The sequence below is a fragment of the Diabrotica virgifera genome, chromosome 2, assembly GCF_917563875.1.
Source record: "Diabrotica virgifera virgifera chromosome 2, PGI_DIABVI_V3a".
Taxonomy (NCBI): Eukaryota; Metazoa; Arthropoda; class Insecta; order Coleoptera; family Chrysomelidae; genus Diabrotica; species Diabrotica virgifera.
Window position 1 is genome coordinate 129784998 of NC_065444.1, and position 25005 is coordinate 129810002.

General features: G+C 31.8%; 1 protein-coding gene across 3 annotated transcripts in view; it reads right to left on the reverse strand.

Annotated features, from left to right (window-relative positions):
- LOC114337179 (pre-mRNA-processing factor 19) overlaps window positions 1-25005 on the reverse strand; it is a 63620-nt gene that overhangs the window by 2287 nt on the left and 36328 nt on the right. For all 3 annotated transcript variants that reach the window (XM_028287581.1, XM_028287582.2, XM_050643981.1), the window contains one exon: window positions 4919-5123. In XM_028287581.1, the coding sequence (XP_028143382.1) occupies window positions 4919-5123 (205 nt within the window). The remainder of the gene's footprint in view (window positions 1-4918; window positions 5124-25005) is intronic.

A 25005-nucleotide genomic window follows, 5' to 3' on the forward strand; every position in this document is an offset into this window, starting at 1 on the left:
CCCTGTCTTCATATATGACCCAGCCATTTGGTTCTTTGTCCTTTTATTTTCTTTGCTATATCTTTATCATTTAATTCTTCTAAAATTTCTTTATTCGTTTTCCTTCTATACTCTTGTTCTTCGATTCTCACTGGACCCAGTACTGACCTTATTATCTTTCATTCATTTATCCTTAATTTCTCTTCTTCTTTTTTGATAGGAACTAGTTTCACTGCTTGCTTACTCTTTCTTTATCAGGACCGGATCATCTTCTTCTCTATCCAGTAGATTATGTGAGCCAAATGTAACAAAAAAAAAAAAAGATTTATTGAGTTCCCAGCAGGGGGCTTAAATTATTTCTACCCCCATAAACGACGGCATAGGTACATTTGTACCTTGTATATTTTCTTAAATAAATATTATAAAAGATCAACACATACATGTCGTTTTAGACAAAGAATGTTCGTCACACACAGGTAAAAAACATACTACACAACGTTTTCTCGTTTTAGGTTGTTTTTTCCGTTCGTTTCGACAAACACGGCAACTTCCGGTTACTGGAGCGTATCCACGAATGCTGTAAGATACTTGAGGAGGAGTATCTACAGCAAGACAAAGATCTTTAGAAAAATTCTTCAAAAACTTCTTGCGTTGATCCTTTGTTTTTTTGTAATGGATTGTGCTCTCGATATAATGTAGGATGCTAAGCCAGTGACGTCAATCAAATTATAAAAAAGTAATAACTCAATGTTCGACGGTTGAGCGTACATTTACCCAGCATTTTATCAATGGTATTAACACCCCTTTAGTTTTATTCTAATACTTAATCATTTCCGGCCACTTGTCCTGTAATATGCATGGAAAAGAGTAACACTACTGCTTTGATTTTATTTAGCAAATAAGAGCATACAGTAGCACCATGATTGTATGCCAGATTTGTAGAAAAAACCAGTTCTTTCCTTGCTTGCTTGTATATTGGTGGGTAGAAATATCTTATATTTTCTGAGTCCACTAACGGCATTTGACATGAATTCTAGACATTAGCGAGTTCAAAACTGACAAGAAGGGATCTGTGGTAACATTTCGCACAGAACCTTTATAAAACGTGACCAGATCCAAAACTGTTTGTTCGCCAACGTTAACTGGTCGGGAACTATATGCTGTTTTTCAAAATAAAGGTGAATTTGTATGTTATAAGGCGTTTGATGCATTACAAACCCAAAATACACCGTTTAGTGGGTTTAGTAAATTTTGTACGGCCTCTAAATGGAAACAATTGATCACCTATGGTTATGCATTGGGATAATTTGTAGCCTTCTTGTACATTTTTATTCAGCATTGCCCAGATATCTCGTGTGAGTGCAGCCTTATCGGATTTTTTGCGGTTTTGGCGGGTATTTTCATTTATCCATATTCCATATCTCACACAAGTTTCCTTCGTTGATTCTATGTATACCTTTTTTGTCGGCATTTAGGTAAACTAGATGTAGAATCATTACCACTCATAATAATTTTTAGGTATACACGTATTGAAAACACCAAACAACTAAACGTGGATGAAATTCTATGTTTCCAGTTGAAATACAATACAATGTTACTCTTCCCAGAATTTGTTTACAACCACTATTTCCAAGTTTATTCATTATCATATCAATATTTATTTATATAAAAGCAGCTTCTAATCTTTGTAAATCCGTACCAGAACAAAATACCGAATATTATTATTTATTTATAGTCATATTAAACAATTTTTAACTAGTTAGGCTATTAATAAATAATATTATTTTAAAACTATCAAATATTACCCTTTAGGTCAGGGAATTTTTATGAAAATATATAGCAGGTACAATTGTACCTATGCCGTCTGTTACCGTTGTAAAATTATGCCGCTCGACAAAGGTTAAAGAAGGTCCTACAGGAACACAAAGAACAAGAAATAAATTATTTTTTAGAGAATCTGTCTAGCTCTGAAGAAAAGAACTACTCGTTATGGAAATTGTCTAAAAGACTCAAAGCAGAATCACAAACTAAAGCACCGATAAGAAAAAATGATGGCTTCTGGTCTCGAAGTGACGAAGAGAGGGCTAACACCTTCGCTGAACATCTTTAGTCAGTTTTCCAATCGCACAAGAGAGAGGTTCCAGAGAACGAAGAGAAATTTATTACAGATATAGCAGATGAACCCTACCAGGTGTGTCTTCCCACCAGAAAAGTTAAAATTACCGAAATTGAAGAAGTAATCAAAAACCTGAATACAAAAAATCACCTGGATATGACCTGATAACAGGACTAATACTCAAAGAACTACCTGAATAAACTATAAAGCTATTAATGTACAAATCATTCTAATTCATAAACCCAACAAAGACACAACCTATCGTCCTATTCATCCTATCGTCCTATTAGCCTCCTGCCTTTACCCTCCAAAGTGTTTGAAAGGCTTCTCCTGAAAAGAATAGACACTGTCATTACAGAAAAAACCTAATACCTCATTATCAATTCGGATTTCGACAACAACATGGCACAAACGAATAGGTTCATAGGGTAGTCAGAACCGCAAGAGATGAACTCGAGAACAAGAAATATTCTACAGCAGCCTTCCTGGATGTCTCCCAAGCCTTTGATAGGGTATGGCATAAAGGTCTAATTTCAAAACTTAAAATACTACTGCCGCATCCAACCAGCATGCTCTTACCATCATACCTCACCTGCAGATCGTATTAGATAAAACAGGGGGAGGCCCTCATTACTCTACAACCCATGCACTCTGGCGTACCCAAATGAAGTGTCCTTGGACCCACACTATACCTCCTGTTCACAGCAGATATACCAACTTCAGATCGTACAACAATTGCAATATATGCTGATGACACTGTCCTAATGGCCTGCCACGAAAATCCGACCCTACCTTCTCAGATACTACAAAGTCACTTAAATAGACTTGAAATATGGTTTAAACTGTGGAGAGTCAAAGTTAATAGCTCCAAGTCAACAAACATTACATTTACACTAAGGAAGGGGATCAATCCAGCTGTAACCTTTAACAACACGCCACTACCAATAAGAAGTGACAAAGTCAAATACTTGCGGATTTACCTAGACAGCCGCCTAACATGGCAAAAGCATATTTGGAACAAACGACTGTAACTGGGACTCATATATAGAAAGATATACTGGTTCATGAATCAAAAATCACGCCTATGTAAGTCTAGACAATAAACTGTTGATCTACCAATGTGTACTGAAACCCATCTGGACGTACGGCATCCAAATCTGGGGAACTGCCAGTGAAACCAACTTACTCAAGATACTCAAGAACAAACTTACAGCGCTTTCAATCAAAAGTTGTAAGACAACTGTGCCAAGCTCCTTGGTACATTTCCAACGATAAAATACATAGGGATCTCCAAGTCCAAACCGTCAAAGAAGAAATTATTTCTCTGTGCTCCAAGTACCACAATAGAGTACAGGTTCACCCAAACATATTGGTCACCAATCTCCTGACACCCCTACAGAACAAAAGACTAAAAAGAACAGACACTCTTGATCTCAACACTAGAAACTAATTCATTCCAAATACTTTTGTACTATACAAATTAATTCAATTAATTATTAATAACTGCATTAATTCAATTATTATTGTACTCTTTTAGGTATTCAACACTGGGTGAATAGTGACTGTGTCACTTTCTTAACACTCATATGCATTGTTTATTATTTTGTATAACATAGATCGCAATAAAATGGATGTCAAAAAAAATTTATCTCAAACATTTCAATATTCATTCCAGTACTGTATATTTTGCCGCATACTGTACTTGCATGCAAAGTTTCATAAATATCGTCTTTTTCTTTTTTGTTTCAAAGATATTCACTTGCTTTCATACTTTATCCCAACCATGTATATACACAGTGTGAAAATAACAATGCCTGACAACCAAACAAAAACAGACTCGTCGGGATAGACAACCCAATTGGACAAGCGGCGAACTGTTATTTTTAATGATGACTGTGCCATAGAACTTGATGTCGCCAAGTCTCAGTTTATAAGTCGGTAGAAGCACAGTATACGTTTATACAACGGTAGAATAATGGATTCACATAAAGAGCTCTCAAACGAAAGGGCTTTTTGGGGCTTTATTACCAAGTTTACCAAATTCCAAATATTTTTTATATCGTTTATATTTAAAAGTCACTATATCCTTTCAGTTGCAGGAAAAGAATTTTATATAAAATACTAACTATTTTCGCAATTTTTCTTCTGTATCACAGGAAGACCAAAACCACTCGAGGTTAAAAAGTAAACACCTTGATAAATAAGGACAAATGAATCCTAAGCGACTAATTCCCAAAGAATCCGAATTGGACCAGATTTAACTATTAAATTACAATTTATCACACCATATCCTTTGAATGCGATATCAATGAAAAAACTGGAATCATCATTTGAGCTGTAGGTGTATAAAAGAATTCTAAAAATATCGTTGACAGAACACATCACAAACAAAGATGTTCTGAGAAAGGTGAATAAAGAAATGGAAATCTTAAGTACAATCAAAACAAGAAAATTGGAATATCTCTGACATATTACACGTAAAGAGAGATACAACTTGCTCCAATTAATTATGCAGGGACAGATTCCAGGAAAAAGAAGCATATGGATACGTAGAGTATCGTGGCTGCGCAGAATGAGAATGGTACGGATTTACATCAAATGAACTTTTCAGAGCAGCCGTCTCTAAAGTCCGAATAGCTATGATAATTGTCCACCTCTGTCGCGGAGATGGCACTTAAAGAAGATATAACAGAATTAAGTAGTATCATTGATATAAAAATATCAAATATTATTCTTGATGTAAAAAAACCTCCAATTTCAGTTTTTTGATTAATTTTTTTGAAAAAAATTTAGAAAACAGTAGTTTGTACATAAAAATATTACCTAACATCTGTTCCAGCTACCGCTAGATATGCACCACTCTGGTCAAAGCAGAGATCTTTGATCTGGTAACCTTCATCTAATTGTAATGTTTTGAAATTTCGTAACTTTCGCAAATCCCACAGTTTTACACAAGCATCATCAGCAGCTGTCGCTAAATAGTAACCATTTTCAGAGAATGATATAGATGAAATTGCTCCGGAATGTCCTGAAAATAATCAAATAAATTGTTCATTCAATAAAACAATTTTTAATAATCAAAAAGTTTTGTGGAAAATAAACGAAAACGTCAAACAGTACCCCTAAGTGAAAGTGTTTATTTGTATAAAAGCGCAAACATGAAGAATTTCATCATAAGTACATCTTGCTCATTTTATTACTTGCTGAAATACAACATACATATTTTTTGAAGTTATACTTCTTTACCGGCGATAGAGGGTGATTTTTTTATATGTTAAAACCTATCAGCCCGGCGCATGCGCATTATAACTTTGTTCTGATTGGATGTTCAAATGACATGTCAAAAATTATCCGATATGGCAGCTGTGGTTTGGAGGTAAAGGTAAAGGTAAACAAATGTATAATATATTAGTTTTATTGTTGTGAGGACAGAAACAAAAAAGTTTATAATATTGTAGTGACTTTTAAATACTTTTTAAAAGCAACAGGTACGTAATAATTGTTAATGTATCATAAGTATAAACCTACCTATTTGATCTGCCAAAATACATAGTATGTAATACTTTTATTTATATAATTTGATTACCATCAAAATTTCTATTGTTTTTTTACTCTATGTTTTGTTGTATTTTTTCAATTCTAAATCATTTCAATTCAAAATTAAAATAATTTGATCAATTTTCAAAATATCAAAATATCACAAGTTTAATCCGTTTAGTTAGTCGATCTTCGTAAATAATGACACATAGTGTCCATGGCTAAGCGGAGAAGGCGAATGAATTCCAATACCAACCGCTCTTATCAGCGCTGGTTCGAGTCCCTATAGAAACTTTCTTTTTTGTTTTTTTAATACATTTTATGATTGTAAGTATATTTATTATATAATTGTATTTTCAGAAAATACGTATTTAGTTAAAAAAATTTTCGACAATTAATGTTCAGACATCATTTGTGGCTTGTTTAATGTGTTTGTGTGTGTTTTATTCTTTTATTATTTTAATTTTTGGCACTGTTCTAATAAAAATGTTTGAGAAGTAGTAAGTATAAATTAGTTTGATATTTAAACAAAATATAAATAAAAAGTATATTAATTTCGTTTAAATCATATAATAGAAGTATAACTTCTTACGTGCGTACAAAGTACACACACATTCTTTTTTTGTATAATTTAACTATAGATATTTTCTATTCAAAAAAGCACACATTATGAAGAATTTCATGTACATTATATTTAACCCCTTCCTTAACAATAGGGAACTTGCATAAAATTTTAAAATTCAAAAAAAAAAAAATTGCTTAAGTCATAACAGAATTTAAAATACAGTGATGGTGATGAGCGCGCTAATAACCGGTAAAATAACGCAAAAGATGGAAAACATAATACATTGTGAAATAAAAAGAGATGAAACTATTGAGGTGGAAATTATCGATATAAACATATAAATTAACATTACATTACATAGTTTCCCACCTTTAGACCTCCTAGACAGGCGTATTTTATCAAATTCTCCTGTCACAGCGACAGTTGTCATGCTCCTGCGATACCTCTAAAGGTGGGAAACTATGTATTGTAATGTTAATTTATATGTCTATATCGATAATTTCCACCTCTACTAGTTTCATCTCTTTTCACTTCACAATGTATTGTTTTCCATCTTTTGCGTTATTTTGCCGGTTATTAGCGCGCTCATCACTGCATATGAATATCAAAGAAAAAAAAAGTTGTGCCTTTCGTTTAGCCCGAATAACATAATAAATATTAAAACATTTTTTTTTGGCATACAGTATGTCTGCGTAACTGGGAACCGATGGAAAACTTTCTTTATTATCAATTTTAAGAAAAAGAAGTTATTCTTCATAAAATTCTCGCATTGTATAAAATCTAAGATGCAACCATCAGATATTAAATTTTATCAAGTTTATACGAGGTATGTCAAAAAATATTAATTTCGCTCAAGAGTACCTTTATATTTCACAATATTGAAAAATATTACATATTATAAAAAGTTATACGGAATTGAATACTATGTTTCAATATGCAATTATATGCTTATAACTGAAATATTGTGAACTATAAAGGTACTCTACTCCTGAGCAAAATTCATATTTTTTGACATACCTCATATAACATTGATACAATTTGATATCTGATGGTTGTATCTTAGCTTTTAGTTTGACATACAGGGCTTTTTATAAAGAATACCGTTTTCTTCGTAAAATTAAAAATAATGTGTGTACTTTGTACGCACGTAAGAATTTATACTTCTAAATATGATTTCAATGAAATAAATATACTTTTGGACAGTTTATTTGTATTTTATTTAAAGATTAAATTAATTTTTACTTACTACTTTCCAAAAATTTTTATTAAAACAATACCAAAAATTAAAAAAAGATTAGAAAACACTAGGATTTGAACCGGGGACCTCGTGATCTCCAGCCCAACGCTCTACCACTGAGCTATACCCTTTTGTTTATACGAGCTACAAGATTTCTCAGACATAGTGACAAACATACGAAGTGAATTATAAAATACTTTAAATATTACTTATTGTCTTATTCCCGGGGTAGACAAGTCCAAATACACAAAAATTATAATAATAGTTATTTATGATATAAATGTTAAAAGCACAATTTTAAGGTACGTATGTGAAAGATTCGCTTCGCTCATTCTGCAATTCACATGAGTGCCTTAAAAATGTACTTTTTAACACCTATATCATACAATATTTTTTCTACAAACGTCTTATATATCAACAATTATAATTTATTCATTCTCAATTATTACAGGACAATACCTACAAAAACTTTTACTTGAACTTTTTTCTTGACATTAGGTACATCAAAACTGCCTATACTGTCAATACGTAAATCATAACAACTATAGAATAACATCTACTTTTATTTTTGTATATTCTAACAAATTTTAATAGTTTTTTTCTACAAACGTGTTAAAAATGCAATAATACAGTTTAAATTAAATTTAAAAAACCTTTTAAACTACCTTTTTCAAATTGCGCAAGTTGTATTATTAATATTAATGTTAATAAATGAAATACAGTGTAACCTAGATTATCCGTCTCTCCATTAACCGTCACCTCTGTTAACCGTCAGGGTCCGTAGATAAGTTGTATTGACTACATAAGTAAAAAATATGTCATAAATTCACTTTGTTTGAGCATTGCTTTGTTTGAGCCGATAAGCCAAACGAAATTCGCTGAAATGTACAGTTATGCTATCACCATATTTTTAAGGCTGAATTAACTCTGTTTTGTTTTCGTGGTCTAAAGATGACATATTGGTTATGTCATATTAAATGGTTAATTTGTGGTGAGGACGAAAACAGCTATCCATTATTGACAGATGATGAAATCGTTGAAATGGCAACAGAGGCGGAGGAAGCAGATTCAGAAGTTGACACAGACTTCGAATTTGATGGTGGCGATGTCGATGATACTACTGCAACTGACAAAAATCTGCCTAAAGAACCTAGAGAAGCTGCATCGTACATGCAACAATTCATCGAGTTGTATCCTTGACAATAAGAAGCCAATAAAGTAGATAACTGATGTTACGCCGATTAAGAAATTCAGGCATTGCAAAATGTTAAGCAATACAAACAAACAAAGATTTCAGAATATTTTAAACCAAATTGATTCGATTGTACGAACACAAATCTCTCTTATATTGTCGAACAAAACATACCAATAGAGAGCTGTATTATGAATTTTTAATTCTTTTTTAATGTTCTGTTAACCGTCTTTTCGATGATCCGTCATACTCTTGGTCCGGTGCCCTGACGGATAATCGAGGTTCCACTGTATAAATATTTTGACGTTTCACAATTTGACAATTCACTTTTAACTTAACCTTAAAATTCATATAATCAAATTCAAATAATCCGTCATACCCTTGGTCCGGTGCCCTGACGGATAATCGAGGTTCCACTGTATAAATATTTTGACGTTTCACAATTTGACAATTCACTTTTAACTTAACCTTAAATTTTTTAAAGCACTGGTGCTTTAAAGTAGCATTTTTAACGTTCCTATGGAGTGCTATAAATTGCATTTTTAACACCTTTATAGAAAAATATATTTAAAAACACTAATATATTCTTTCCACACCTTTTCTGAACTGATACATACATAAATTAAAACATTTAGTAACGAACTCCATACTGTCTGTGTGCGCATACGCGCAGATTAATAAAATTTCACCCTTAATCGCGCCTAAAGAAGTATAACTTCAATAATAATATATTAGTTATTGTAATTGTAATAAAATGATGTTGGGTATGAGTAATTTGAGAAAAATATGTAATTTTGTTTCGATTAGGATGTAATTGCATTTTAAAACATAGTTTTTAATTCCAAACAACTTTTCATAACAACAATTTTCGATATTTAGACAAGGCGAAAGCGGCGGGTTCACTAGAAAAAATATTCCCATGAGATTTTTCTGCGTAATCACATTCGTGAGACATCCCAGAATAAGGTTCATGAAGTCGCCCATGTGAAAAGTGGTCCAAATTTTTTTTAACAATTTTTTTTTAATCAAATTGCAAAAATCTCTGTTTTTGGCACGTATAAATTTTTGTTAGATTTTATGGACCATTCTGGACAAAAAAAGTCTCGTGAAATTTTTCTCTAAAGTTGATAGTTTTCGAGTCATGAACAATTTAAAATTGAAAAAAAAAAAAAAAACGAAAAATGGCGATTTTCAAGGCTTAATAAATTGGTTAAAAGTTATTATTTAGACCAGGGCGCATCTGTAAAAATATTAGTACATTTGGACGTTGAGAGGTGACTCAAATTTTTTTGCAGAAATGGCTTGAAGATAACTCAAATAATAATATTTGAGTTATCCTCCCACTCAAAAAGGTCCGGAATATTGTTTAAATCGAAATGTCAAAAAATGAAGGAAAAATTCGATTTTTTTCTTCGTTTTTTGATTATAACTTTGAAAGTGTTCATTTCCGAGAAAAGTTGTACTAATATAAAAGTTGCATAATTAAATTTCCTACAATACAGAATAGGTTAAAAATTTTAAAAATAGTCACCCTTGTTGCAAAATAGCAATAAATGAGAAAAAACCATAAAAAACAAGTATTCGCATTTTACGTTTTTCAACTATTTATGCTACACCTAGGACCTTCGAATTTTACCCAGAAAAACTTTATGATATAGTAAAACAATACTGTAAATTTCATTCAAGATCGGTTCAATAGATTTTGCAATCCAGTTTTCGCAAAAAAAAAATCACTTTTTCAAAATGTTGCAGGACTGAAAATAAAGCAGATCGTTACTTGAAATTTTTTTTGGGTATAGAAGTGTACTTTACCTTTCATCTGCAATTTGCAAAATTAAAATCGATTAACTACCACGACGACAGGAATTTTTTTAAATAAACATTAATTATTGGTGCTACGCCCAGGACAGCGGATAGTTTGCTCTGATTGGGCATTTCAATGGCCTGTGATAATGATTGATACATTTTAATTTTTATTACATTTCGATATAAATAAATAAATTTGTTTATTGCAAAATAAAAACACATACTCCGTCCTTTTAAATAACACTTTTTTTTAGCAAAAACTTTCTTTGTTCATATATTTTAACTTAGAGAATAAAAGTTTATTATTTTTAAACATATGCAATTGTTTAAACAATATTTCACAAACAATAATAAAATTAGTTTGAATTTTGTGGAATTAAAATATTAAAATACAACAAAATATAGAGTAAGAAAATAATATATTGGATAAAGATTGGAAGAAATTTTGGTGGAAATCAACTTGTGTGAATCTAACACCGCTGTCCTGCGTGTAGCACCAAAAATTAATGTTTATGTAAAAAAATTCCTGACTCCGTGGTAATTAATCGATTTTAATTTTGCAAATTGCAAATGAAAGGTACATTACACTTCTATGCGCAAAAAAAATTAACTTGCTATCTGCTTTATTTTAAGTCCTGCAACATTTTGAAAAAATGAATTTTTTTGCGAAAGCTGGATTGCAAAATTTATTTTGCAAAATCTGTTGAACCGATCTTAATGAAATTTACAGTATTGTTTTACTACATCATAAAGTTGTTTCGAGTAAAATATGAAGGTACTAAATGTAGCATAAGTGGTCTAAAAACGTAAAATGCGAATACTTGTTTTTGTACGTTTTTTTTGCAATTAGTGCTATTTTGCAACAATGGTGACTATTTTTAAAATTTTTAGCTAATTCTCTTTTGTAGGAAATTTAATTACACAACTTTTATGTCAGTACAACTTTTCTCAGAAATGAATACTTTTAAAGTTATAATCAAAAAACGAAGAAAAAAATCGAATTTTTCCTTCATATTTTGACATTTTGATTATTTAAACAATGTTCCGGACCTTTTTGAGAGGGAGGATAACTCAAATATTATTATTTGAGTTATTTTCAAACAATTTCTGCAAAAAAATTTGAGTCACTTCTCAACGTCCATCTCAAAACAGATGCGCCCTAGACTATATTATGAAAGTCAGAAAGTGACTAAATCAAAGTTTAAAGCCACCCCTACGAGATTCTGAAGAAATGTTTGTCATTATTTTATTACTAAGCTGTTATTTTTAAGTAATAATAATGCGCGCCAGCACGTATTAGGCGGCCGTCTATGGTGAGTGCGAGAGAGATGCCATTCCGGCAGTCCAATGGCGAATCTCACTCGCACTCACATTTACAGCCGCGTCAATACGATCTTACCACTCATTATTAATAATTAAAAATAACAGCTTAGTAATAAATTAATGACACAAATTTCTTCAGGATCATGCAGAGGGGGCTTTAAACTTTGATTTAGCCACTTTCTGACTATCATAATAATAATTTTTAACTGAGTTATTAAGTCAGTCTAGGTGCCAGAGGGGTCACCGTGTCCTTTTCAATTCTGATGGACAAACTCCACGGTTTCTTATGGATTTTTGTCTGCTGATTACGAATTTCAAGGGTGGATTTCGATCCGAGTGGTCAAAAAATTGTTATAAACAATGTAATTATTTATAAATTGTTTATAAGGCTCTGGCTCATAAACTAAGATAAAAAAAATGTTTCAAATAAAATTTATTCCTTAATAAAAAACGAAGAAAAAACGTTAACTTAACTTAAATCCAACAGTTAGAACTCAAGATATTGTAAAATTAGTGCTCAATGCAAATTGAAAATTGCAAAATAAGTATTTTTCGAAGCTCTATCGATCTTTAGGCTTTATTAATAGGCTTTCAAACAAAGTTTGTTAAATTACTTTATCTTCATTTGTTTTAAAGTTATACCCGTTTAATGTATAATTTTCTTAAAAAAATTGTACATTAATTTGTTTATAAGGGTTTCAAGCAAATTTGAGCTCTAAACATTTATACTTTAATTAACAATAATTATAGAAGAACTCAAAAGGAACATTTTGAGCTTACGAAAATGTTCGTAACTTTATTTTTAGCCAAGATATCGATATTTTAATAGCGCAAGCTCTGAGGCTCAAGATCGGCTCACAGCGTAAAGTTGTTCTGAAGCTATTTCCTTGTGGCATTAATTATTCTAAATGGGAAATAAACCACAATTTAACTAAAAAATGATTTTATTACCGTTTCCACGTCAAAATCAGACGGCGTTGTCAAAATACAAAATATTAGTAAATTAAACAAAAATGTTGTTGCTTAGAAAAACATTCTTCTAATAATTTAATTTAATCTGACTCAAAAGACTTTAAAATGACATTGCCAATATTTATGAGTCGCGTTCCTGGGACGACTTTACTGAAAGATAGTTAAATCTTTAGTGAAAAATTTGAGTGAGGGTTGGTTTCATGTAATCGAATGAACTATCTTTCAGTAAAGTCGTCCCACGAACGCAACTTATAAATGTTGGGAATATCAGTTTAAACTACTTTAAAATGAATATGTCAGAATTCAGTCAGATTAAATTAATTTATTAGAAGAATTTTTTAATAACCAAGAACATTTTTGTTTAATTTATTAATATTTTTTATTTTGACAACGACGTCCTATTTGGACGTCAAAACGTTAATAAAATAATTTTTTAGTTAAATTGTAGCTTATTTTCCATTTATAATAATTAATGCCATAATTAAATAGCTTCAGAACAACTTTACGCTGTGAGTCGATCTTGTGCCTCAGAGCTTGCGCTATTAAAGTATCGATATCTTGGCTAAAAATAAAGTTACGAACATTTTCGTAAGCTCAAAATGTTCCTTTTGAGTTCTTCTATCATTATTGTTAATTAAAGTATAAATGTTTATAGCTCAAATTTGCTTGGAACCCTTATTAACAAATTAATGTATAATTTCTTTAAGAAAATTATAACTTTAAACAGGTATAACTTTAAAACAAATGAAGATAAAGTAATTTAACAAACTTTGTTTGGAAGCCTATTAATCGACCTTTAAACTAAGCCTCATTTGCATGCGCAAAAGCCGAGTAACGATCGATAAAGCTTCGAAAAATACTTATTTTGCAATTTTCAATTTGCATTGTGCACTAATTTTACAATATCTTGAGTTCTACCTGTTGGATTTAAGTTTAGTTAACGTTTTTTTCTTCGTTTTTTATTAAGGAAGAAATTTTATTTGAAACATTATTTTTATCTCTTTTAGTTTATGAGCCAGAGCTTTATAAACAATTTATAAACAATTAAATTGTTTATAACAACTTTTTGACCACTCGGATCGAAATCCACCCTCGAAATTCGTAATCAGCAGCCAAAAATCCATAAGAAACCGTTGAGTTTGTCCATCAGAATTGAAAAGGACACGGTGACCTCTATTTGGCGCCTAGACTATCTTGGAAATGGCGATTTTCGCGTTTTTCAAATTTTAAATTGCTCATAATTCGAAAACCATTAACTTTAGAACAAAATTACAAGAGATCTTTTTTGTCCACAATGATCTAAAAAACCTAAAAAAAAAATTTCCGGACCAAAACTAATAATTTTTGCAATTTGATTAAAAAAAAATTGTTAAAAAAATTTGGACCACTTTTCGCGTGGGCGACTTATTGAACCTTATTTTGGGGTGTATTACAAATGTGATTATGCAAAAAATCTCATGGGAATATTTTTTCCAACAAACCCGCCGTTTTCGCCTTGTCTAATTGTGAAATATAAAGGTACGAGCGGCAGTCATATTTTTAACATACCTCGTATAAAATTGATAAAATGTGATATCTGATGGTTGTATCTGAGAATTTAGACCATGCAGAGCATTTTATGAAGAATAACTCTTTGTCGTAAAATTGATAATCACAAAGTTTTCCACATGGTTCCAAATTGCGCAGATATACCGTATGTGCTAAAACATTTTTTTTTGGGAATTTTCAAATGGCAATGTTAAATTCGGATTCAGCATAATAAAAAAATAGAAATATTTTTGATCAAAGTAAAATGATGAATTCACCAATATTTTTAAAATAAATTATACAAAACAGTTTTTATTGCTTAAACAATTAACCGTCGTAAGGCAGTGCGGGGTGTAGCTGCACCCCAGACCTTCTTTTTCTCATCTATCTTTTTTAATAATTTTGTTTGATTTTTGTCCATTTTTTATTCGTATTAAATTCAATTCTAAACGCATTCCACCCATTACAGTATTTAAAATTCATTGCGTTTACGTGATTTTTTGGAAAAGTGACTGTGGGGTGGAATTGCACCCCGCACCGTCATTAACGTTTGCCATAATATCTTAACACTTATAATTTCTCAAATGAGTTTTCGATGGAAATGTTACAATTTTACGTTTCTTTTGTTTGAAATAGTCAGCTTGTAAAGGCGAAGACAGATCTCCGCGCCGCGTGTGCGCCGCGCGTTCGTGGCGCGGTTATTGTTCGTTAAAATTTTTCATTTTGACGATCCAGAGGAAACTTACGAACGTTTAGTAATTGTAGATAATCATGTCTCTGTCCTGTACTTCTACTAAATACATCTTATTTTGGTATTGTCCTGAAACTATTTTCTTGTGTCATCTTATGCAATTTACTATTTTATGTGGAATAAGCCACAGTTTGGGAACATTTCGGGAACTACCTTTTTCGCTTCCCGGCAACACAAATATAATGGTAGGGGAGCCCAAGCGGGGATTTTTGCAGTTACTCGAGCGCGTCAGATTATCATATGGGAAGAAACGTGGTACCCTGCAGATGTACCTCCACTATATATTGGCTCTTAACACAGGGGAGTTCGTTCAGGGGGGCCCGAAAAAAAATCTATCCTTAAAAATACTCGAAATTGTCAGATTAAGATAAGGTAAATTAAGTACATGCAAAAGAGTCTATAGTATTTTTACTACAAAAACGTTATTACGTAGTTCAAAATTTTTGACGTAAGAGAACTGTCAAAACATTAGAATGTGACTTTTCATTATTGCTATGTTTATTATAAACACGGCAATAATTAAAAGTCACATTCTAATGTTTTGACAGTTCTCTTACGTCAAAAATTTTGACCTACGTAATAACGTTTTTGTAGTAAAAATACTATATATTTCAAAAATATGACGATTTGAGCGGGGCGTACGGAAATGGGTGAGTCAAAAAGTTTCACAAAAAAAAAGCGAATATTTCGCGAAATGAACGTCAGATTGAAAAACTAAAAACTACGTGTTCAATATTTTTCAAAAATCTATCGAAAAATACCAAACTTGAGCCCCACGGAGAGGGGTGGGGGGTAAATTTAAAATTTTAAATACAAATCCCGCGCTCTTTCGCAAAATAAACATCATAATATCGAAAAACTTCAAAATACACTTTATCAATATTTTTGAAAAATTTATCGAATGGTTCCAAACACGACCCCCCACGGAGGTGAGGTGGGGGGTTACTTTAAAATCTTAAATGGTAGACCCCGTTTCTTATTGCAGATTTGGATTGTTTGTATAAAAATAAACAACTTTTATTCGAAACATTTTTTTGAATTATGGATAGATGGCGCTATAATCGGAAAAAAGATTGTTGGAAATGGAAAATTAAATTAAAAAATGGGAAGTCCCCACTAAAATGGAAAATTTTATTTAACTTTTTTGGTTTTAGGACCTAATAATCACAACCCAATAGGTCCCCAAAGCGCTCGAGTGACTGCACATGTAGCATACTGTGCTTCCCTACCATAATATATCTGCTTGTTCCTACAACTTGTAAAATTAGAGAACTATAGGTACTTCCAAGTCATGCGTTACCTTTTTCGTTTTCCGGTGACACAATTGTAATGTATCTGCTTGTTTCAACTGCGTAGCTTCACTAGAAACGAAATTAGAGAACTCTAGGTTCTTCCAAGCCCTGTGTTAACTTTTTCGCTTTCCGGTGACCCAATTATAATATATCTGCTTGTTCCAACTCAGTTGCTTCACCAGAAACGAAGTTAGGAAACTATAGGCTCTTCCAAGATGTGCGTTACCTTTTTCGCTTTCCGACGACACAATTATAACATATCTACTTGTTCCAACTCCGTTGCTTCACCAGAAGCGAAGTTAGGAAACTATAGGCTCTTCCAAGTTGTGCGTTACCTTTTTCGTTTTCCGGTGACCCAATTATAATATATCTGCTTGTTCCAACTCCGTTGCTTCACCAGAAGCGAGGTTAGAAAACTATTGGGTCTTCCAAGTTGTGCGTTACCTTTTTGGCTTTCCAGTGACCCAATTATAATATATCTGCTTATTTGAACTCCGTTGCTTCACCAGAAGCGAAGTTAGAAAACTATTGGGTCTTCCAAGTTGTGCGTTATCTTTTTGGCTTTCCGGTGACCCAATTATAATATACATGCTGGTTCCAACTCAGTTGCTTCACCAGAAGCGAAGTTAGGAAACTATAGGCTCTTCCAAGATGTGCGTTACCTTTTTGGCTTTCCAGTGACCCAATTATAATATATCTGCTTATTTGAACTCCGTTGCTTCACCAGAAGCGAAGTTAGAAAACTATTGGGTCTTCCAAGTTGTGCGTTACCTTTTTGGCTTTCCAGTGACCCAATTATAATATATCTGCTTATTTGAACTCCGTTGCTTCACCAGAAGCGAAGTTAGAAAACTATTGGGTCTTCCAAGTTGTGCGTTATCTTTTTGGCTTTCCGGTGACCCAATTATAATATACATGCTGGTTCCAACTCAGTTGCTTCACCAGAAGCGAAGTTAGGAAACTATAGGCTCTTCCAAGATGTGCGTTACCTTTTTCGCTTTCCGACGACACAATTATAACATATCTACTTGTTCCAACTCCGTTGCTTCACCAGAAGCGAAGTTAGGAAACTATAGGCTCTTCCAAGTTGTGCGTTACCTTTTTCGTTTTCCGGTGACCCAATTATAATATATCTGCTTGTTCCAACTCCGTTGCTTCACCAGAAGCGAAGTTAGAAAACTATTGGGTCTTCCAAGTTGTGCGTTACCTTTTTGGCTTTCCGGTGACCCAATTATAATATATCTGCTTGTTCCAACTCTGTTGCTTCACCAGAAGCGAAGTTAGAAAACTATTGGGTCTTCCAAGTTTTGCCTTACCTTTTTCGCTTTCCGGTGACACAATTAGAATACATCCGCTTGTTTCAACTGCGTTGCTTCACCAGACACGAAGTTAGAAAACTATAGGTCCTCCAAGTCGTGCGTTACCTATTTCGCTTTCCGGTGACACATATATCTGCTTATGAATGTTTTTTTGATATTGATAACTATTTCCGAAGTGAAAGTCGAAAGATCAAGTAAACTTGATTTCAAACTCGAATTGTGGGTTATGCCCAAATAAAAATAGTAAATCTTATTTTTAATACATGTTATTTTTAGTACAATGAACTAACATTTTTAAAAAGGTCCGCATGTACATTTTTTTATTTCAGCTTCTATTTCCGTTCAGATCGGATTTAAGTTGTTTCTTTAAATTAAATGGTTCTTTATTGAGGATCCCACAATAATGATTTTCCACGGTAAACATCAATAAGTTAGATATTTCCTTCCGTTACGACCATTCCATTACTAACAAATATTCAACTCATGCGCGCCAAAACCAACAAACCACTCGCAAACCCGTCCAAATACGTATTGCGAACCATCAAAGCGTTTGTTGAAATACCGACAGAATTTAGATCGTGGTGCGCCGTGCCGTTTGTGCGTCACTTGAAAACACGTACTAATCTGACGAATACGCTGCGCGCGAGCGGCTCGCACACCGAGCAGAGCGCATATGTATATCCGCCTTAATACAATCCGCAAGAATTTACGATAAGTCGGTGCGACTTCTTCTGCCGGAGGAGTGATAACACTCAGAACTTTTTGTTCCTAACTATATCAATCGAATTCACCATTACACGTGTAAAAATTATTTGATTGAAATAGTAATATCAGCTTGTAATTCAATCCGTAAGAATTTACTATAAGTCGGTGCGACTTCTTGCGTAGGAGGATTGATAAGCTGTAATATTACTGTCGACGGAACATTTTGATGAAAAAGTTGGTGAAGAAGAATACGCATATAAACCTGAAATAATACTTCATTGTAACAGGGCCGCGTTTAGGTCAATTGCCGCCCTAGGCAATTCTCTAGTAGCCGCCCTTCAAACATGTACCATTTTTGCGAAAAAAAAATGCAAGCAGAATTTTTTATTTTTATGTTTTTTTATGTTTAAGTATTATGTAACGCGATTTTTGAAGATTTTTGACCCCCCCCCCCCCTCCCACCCCTACGTAACGCAATTTTTGAAGATTTTTGACCCCCTCTAACCTGCGTTACGTAATACTTGAACGGTCCCTTAAATAAGAAATGTATTGTTTGGAAATGTATTAAAATGAGGAACATAGAATTTATAAAAAATAATATTTTACACAAGTGAGAAAAACAAAAATCACACTGATCACAGTATGGTATGAATTCACTTTTGACCGGTGAAAATAAACACAGAATGTTTTACATAAAAATGAAAAATTATCATTATGTATAATTTGCAATTTGCACTAGTATAAATAAGATAGGAATGTATTGCGATAGCAGTAGCCGTTATTTTTTAACTGTTATTTCACTGAAGCTATTTCACACTGTTACATCATTTTCATAATAACTGAAATATTCAGGTAGCTGACTACTTTTTTAATTATTGTAGACCTATAGCAAGAAAACCTACCCGTGTCCTGTCTAGAGTTCACGTCCGTTTTTTTAATTATTAACAATTTAATTTGTATGTAATTTCTACATACATTACATATATGCAATTTTATTATAAATGTATTAATTAATAAAGGGTCTACTTTGTTTAAACATTTCTTGAAAAAATTATTTTTTTCCAAATACCTATTTTCTTAATCATATCATTATAGTATGGTATAACTAGATCCAAACCCAGACATCCAAAGTGAAAGTTATCCTCCAACACCAAATTGTTCTATATGGTCTATATAATGTTCAGGAAAAAGTCACACCATTTTGAGCGTCGGGTTTGGGGGGAGAGGGGGGAGAAATCGGTAAATTCGTAGTTTCTTAAGTTTTTCGTCAATATTTCTAAAACTATGCGGTTTAGCATGAACAATCTTCTATACAAAAATGTTCTACATTAAATTTGAAACAAAAAGGGTCCTCTGCATAATCCGTCTAAAATGAACGGTTCCAAAGTTATGGAGGTAGTATATAGTCCATTCTTTCACGGTTTTTGCTCTAAATTTTAAAGAACCGCTTGGATTGACATGAAATTTGGCATACGTATAGCTTACATGTCAAAGAAAAAAAGTGATATTGTGCCGATGTGTGCTTTTGCCCTGGGGGTGACTTTCACCCCCTCTTGGGGGTCACAAGGATTATGTATAGGGGCATTTTTTATTTCAAATTTATTGTAGAACATTTTTGTATAAAAGTTGTTCATGCTAAACCTCATTAGACCAGGGCGGATCTGTAAAAATATTAGTACATTTGGACGTTGAGAGGTGACTCAAATTTTTTTGCAGAAATTGCTTGAAAATAACTCAAATAATAATATTTGAGTTATCCTCCCTCTCAAAAAGGTCCGGAACATTGTTTAAATAATCAAAATGTCAAAAAATGAAAGAAAAATTCCATTTTTTTCTTCGTTTTTTGATTATAACTTTAAAATTATTCATTTTCGAGAAAAGTTGTACGGACATAAAAGTTGCATAATTAAATTTCCTACAATATGGAACTGGTTAAAAATTTAAAAAATAGTCACCCTTGTTGCAAAATAGCATTAATTGCGAAAAAACTATACAAAAACAAGTATTCGCATTTTACGTTTTTTTAACCATTTATGCTACACTTAGGACCTTCATATTTCACCCAGAAAAACTTGATACAGTAAAACAATACTGTAAATTTCATTAAGCTTGGTTCAATAGATTTTGCAAAATAAATTTTGCAATCCAGCATTCGCAAAAAAAATTCGTTTTTTTAAATTGTTACAGGACTGAAAATAAAGCAGATAGCAAGTTGAAATTTTTTTTGCGTATAGAAGTGTACTGTACCTTTTATTTGCAATTAAAATCGATTAACTGCCACGGCGTCAGGAATTTTTTTAAATAAACATTAATTACTGGTGCTACGCGCAGGACAGCGGATAGTTTGCTCTGATTGGGCATTTCAATGACCTTTGATAATGATTGATACATTTTAATTTTTATTAAATTTCGATATAAATAAATAAATTTGTTTATTGCAAAATAAAAACACATACTCTATCCTTTGAAATAACACTTTTTTTAGCAAAAACTTTCTTTGTTCATATATTTTAACTTAGAGAATAAAAGTTTATTATTTTTAAACATATGCAATTGTTTAAACAATATTTCACAAACAATAATAAAATTAGTTTGATTTTTGTGGAATTAAAATATTAAAATACAACAAAATATAGAGTAAGAAAATAATATATTAAATAAAGATTAGAAAAAATTTTGATGGAAATCAACTTGTGTGAATCGAACACCGCTGTCCTGCACGCAGCACCAAAAATTAATGTTTATTTAAAAAATTTCCTGACGCCGTGGTAATTATTCGATTTTAATTTTGCAAATTGCAAATAAAAGGTACAGTACACTTCTATAAGCAAAAAAAAAATTCAATTTACTATCTGCTTTATTTTCAGTCCTGCAACATTTTAAAAAAATGAATTTTTTTTGCGAAAGCTGGATTTTAAAATTTATTTTGCAAAATCTATTAAACCGATCTTGCAAAATAAAAACACATACTCTATCCTTTGAAATAACACTTTTTTTAGCAAAAACTTTCTTTGTTCATATATTTTAACTTAGAGAATAAAAGTTTATTATTTTTAAACATATGCAATTGTTTAAACAATATTTCACAAACAATAATAAAATTAGTTTGATTTTTGTGGAATTAAAATATTAAAATACAACAAAATATAGAGTAAGAAAATAATATATTAAATAAAGATTAGAAAAAATTTTGATGGAAATCAACTTGTGTGAATCGAACACCGCTGTCCTGCACGCAGCAACAAAAATTAATGTTTATTTAAAAAATTTCCTGACGCCGTGGTAATTATTCGATTTTAATTTTGCAAATTGCAAATAAAAGGTACAGTACACTTCTATAAGCAAAAAAAAAATTCAATTTACTATCTGCTTTATTTTCAGTCCTGCAACATTTTAAAAAAATGAATTTTTTTTGCGAAAGCTGGATTTCAAAATTTATTTTGCAAAATCTATTAAACCGATCTTAATGTTTACAGTGATATTTTACTATATCATAAAGTTTTTCTGGGTAAAATATGAAGGTCCTAAGTGTAGCATAAATGGTTGAAAAACGTAAAATGCGAATACTTGTTTTTGTATGGTTTTTTTCGCAAGTATTGCTATTTTGCAACAAGGGTGACTATTTTTTAAATTTTTAACCAATCGTATATTATAGTAAATTTAATTACGCAACTTTTATGTCAGTACAAATTTTCTCAGAAATGAACAGTTTTAAAGTTATATTCAAAAAATCAATAAAAAATCGAATTTTTCCTTCATATTTTGACATTTTGATTATTTAAACAATGTTCCGGACCATTTTGAGTGGGAGGATAACTCAAATATTATTATTTGAGTTATTTTTAAGCAATATCTGCAAAAAAATTTGAGTCACCTCTCAACGTCCATCTCAAAACAGATGAGCCCTGGACTACATAGTTTTAGAAATATTGACGAAAAACGTAAAAAACTACGAATTTACCGACTTCTCCCCCCTCTCCTCCCCAAACCTGACGCTCAAAAAGGTGTGACTTTTTTCTGAACATTATATGGACGATATAGAACAATTTGGTGTTTGAGGATAACTTTCACTTTGAATGTCTGGGTTATGTCATTTTTTTAATCAATTCTATCATACTATTAATCATCATAGAAACAGTTAAAGTACCTATATTTTAATAAATAAATTATTTTTATTAAATAATAATTTATTGAACATAATTTATTCAATAAAATATACCTTAACTTTTTCTATGATTAATAATGATAGTATCATTACAAAAAAATGAATTTTTGAGAAAATATTATTTTTTCAAAAATTGTTTAAAAAATTAGACTGTTTATTAATTAATAAATGTCTAGACAAATTGCATATTTGTAATTTCCACAAAAGTAGATACAACTTAAAAGAAGAAATATCAAAATTCATTGAGTAGATCCCAAGATATAGAAAATAGTAGTAGTTTTAAGTTGCATTTTTAGTTTTTGAGCTCGTGCATTTTTCGGCTCCCGCCAGGTAGCTGACAACTGTTTTAATTGTTGACCTATAGGATGGAAACCTACATGTTTCCTGCCTAGAGTTCGCGTTCGTTTTTTAATTATTAACAATTTAGTGCAATCAACGCAGAAGCTCCCCCTTCACTTACTATGACTAATCATCATTTGAACTACATTTTTAAAAATTCGAGTAAAATATCATCTTTCCGAATACCTATGTAAGAAGATGTTTTGTAAATGTTTATAAACTAGTATTTTTTACTATATTAGATAATTTATCTTTTCTTAATACATTTTGATAGGATCACTTTTCTACTTTCATTTGGCATACGCAGAATTGTCATATCTTCATTATTTTCTGTCATTTGTTATTGCAAAACAAAGGTCTCTGGGATAAACAAATAGAATACCTAACTTTTAAACTAATTAATGGATCGGTCTCAAATTTTGGGAGTTTGATATGTACCCCAATACCCAACTTTGAGTAAAGCGAAACACTACAGTTCTAAGTTAGTTTTAGGAAAAGTTATTAATAAATAACGATTTTCAGTTATTTTGCAGTTTACGAAGCAACAAATTAACTTTTTGACTTTCAAAAATCGTCATTGTGAAGGTTTTTCAATGTTATAAAAAAATAAATTTTGTAATTTTATGTCAACTATTTAACTTTTTAATTGAGTGCAAAAAAATGGAAAAAATCGCATTGATTGCACCAAATTGTTAATAATTAAAAAACACGATCTCTAGGCAGGAAACATGAAGGTTTTCATCCTATAGGTCAAGTCCACAATAACTAAAAAAGTAGTCAGTTACCTTGATATTAATTTCATTGTCCCGAACATGGTCTATTTCTTGCTTATTTCCCTGGCTGGAGTATTATATCAGTGCGACGACACGAATGTTATCTCCTTGTAATAATACAGTTTGAAAATCCCAACTCTAACTCGATTTCCTACTGGTAATCTTTAGTTTCTGCAATATGTGCAATATTGATGTTTTCAGTCAATTCACCGTGTTTGCGGAGCTTCTGGCGGCCCAATAATCACTAAATTTATGACTTCCGTTTTGGATGAATAGTGTTAGGTTTAAGATAACAGAATGCTATGTTTGTTTTATTTTTGATATGAATGCAATTTCTTTTATTTAGAAACGAACGCCTACTTCTATTTCATTGATGGATGAATGATGAATATACATATTTGTTATTCGATTTTAATTTTAAAATACAAATATTTTTTTGTACAGTATTTTTGCCGCCCAAGGGGCGTCATTTGATAGGGTTAGGGGAGGCAGTTGCCCCCTCCCCTGAAACTGAAAATGACTGAAATTTACAAAAAATACTTTCAGTTTTCATTATTACATCATATAATATAATGTATTGTATATTATATAATGCTTGCCCAACCCCCCCAATCAAAATTTCAAGCCCCTGTGCCGCCCTCTCACAATTTGCCGCCCTAGGCAGCTGCCTATATTGCCTAATGGATAAAGCAGCCCTGCATTGTAATAAAACAAAAGGAGCCGTTACCATAGTGGACAAAATGGCACAACAATTCACAACATAGCTGCAGCGCAGCGCCAAAAACACAGATGGCCCACGGTATTTAATGTTTTATCACCTAATAGATTTCAGCTACAAACGCATTCAAAATTTAGAAAATAAAAAATTCAAATTACAATGGGAACCGTTTGGATGCAGACGAAGTTTTTGTTAGACTTAGGACGGGAATTAGCGAAAGAAAATGTTATCTACAGATATCAAAATACAATGTTGTTCTGAAGCTATTCCCCTGTGGCATTTTTGTAATCAACTATTCTAAATGGGAAATAAGCCACAATTTAACTAAAAAATAATTTTATTAATATTGATATTAAATTATTATTTAATTAATACTAAATATTAATATTTTGTATTTTGACAACGACGTCCGATTTGGACGTCGAAACGTTAATAAAATCATTTTTTTAGTTAAATTGTGGCTTATTTCCCATTTAGAATAGTTGATTATCAAAATACAAATAATATGCACTCTCTATTACGCCAAATGATGATAATTGCATATTATTATTATCCTGAATTGGATAATTGGATGTTCGACCTGCAGCTACAGAGCTTCGGGACAAGATCAACAAGGTAAGTGTTACTTATATCAGAGAAAAAAAGATCCAAAAAAGTCCCGGCATTACTGCATTGTGTGTAAAACATTT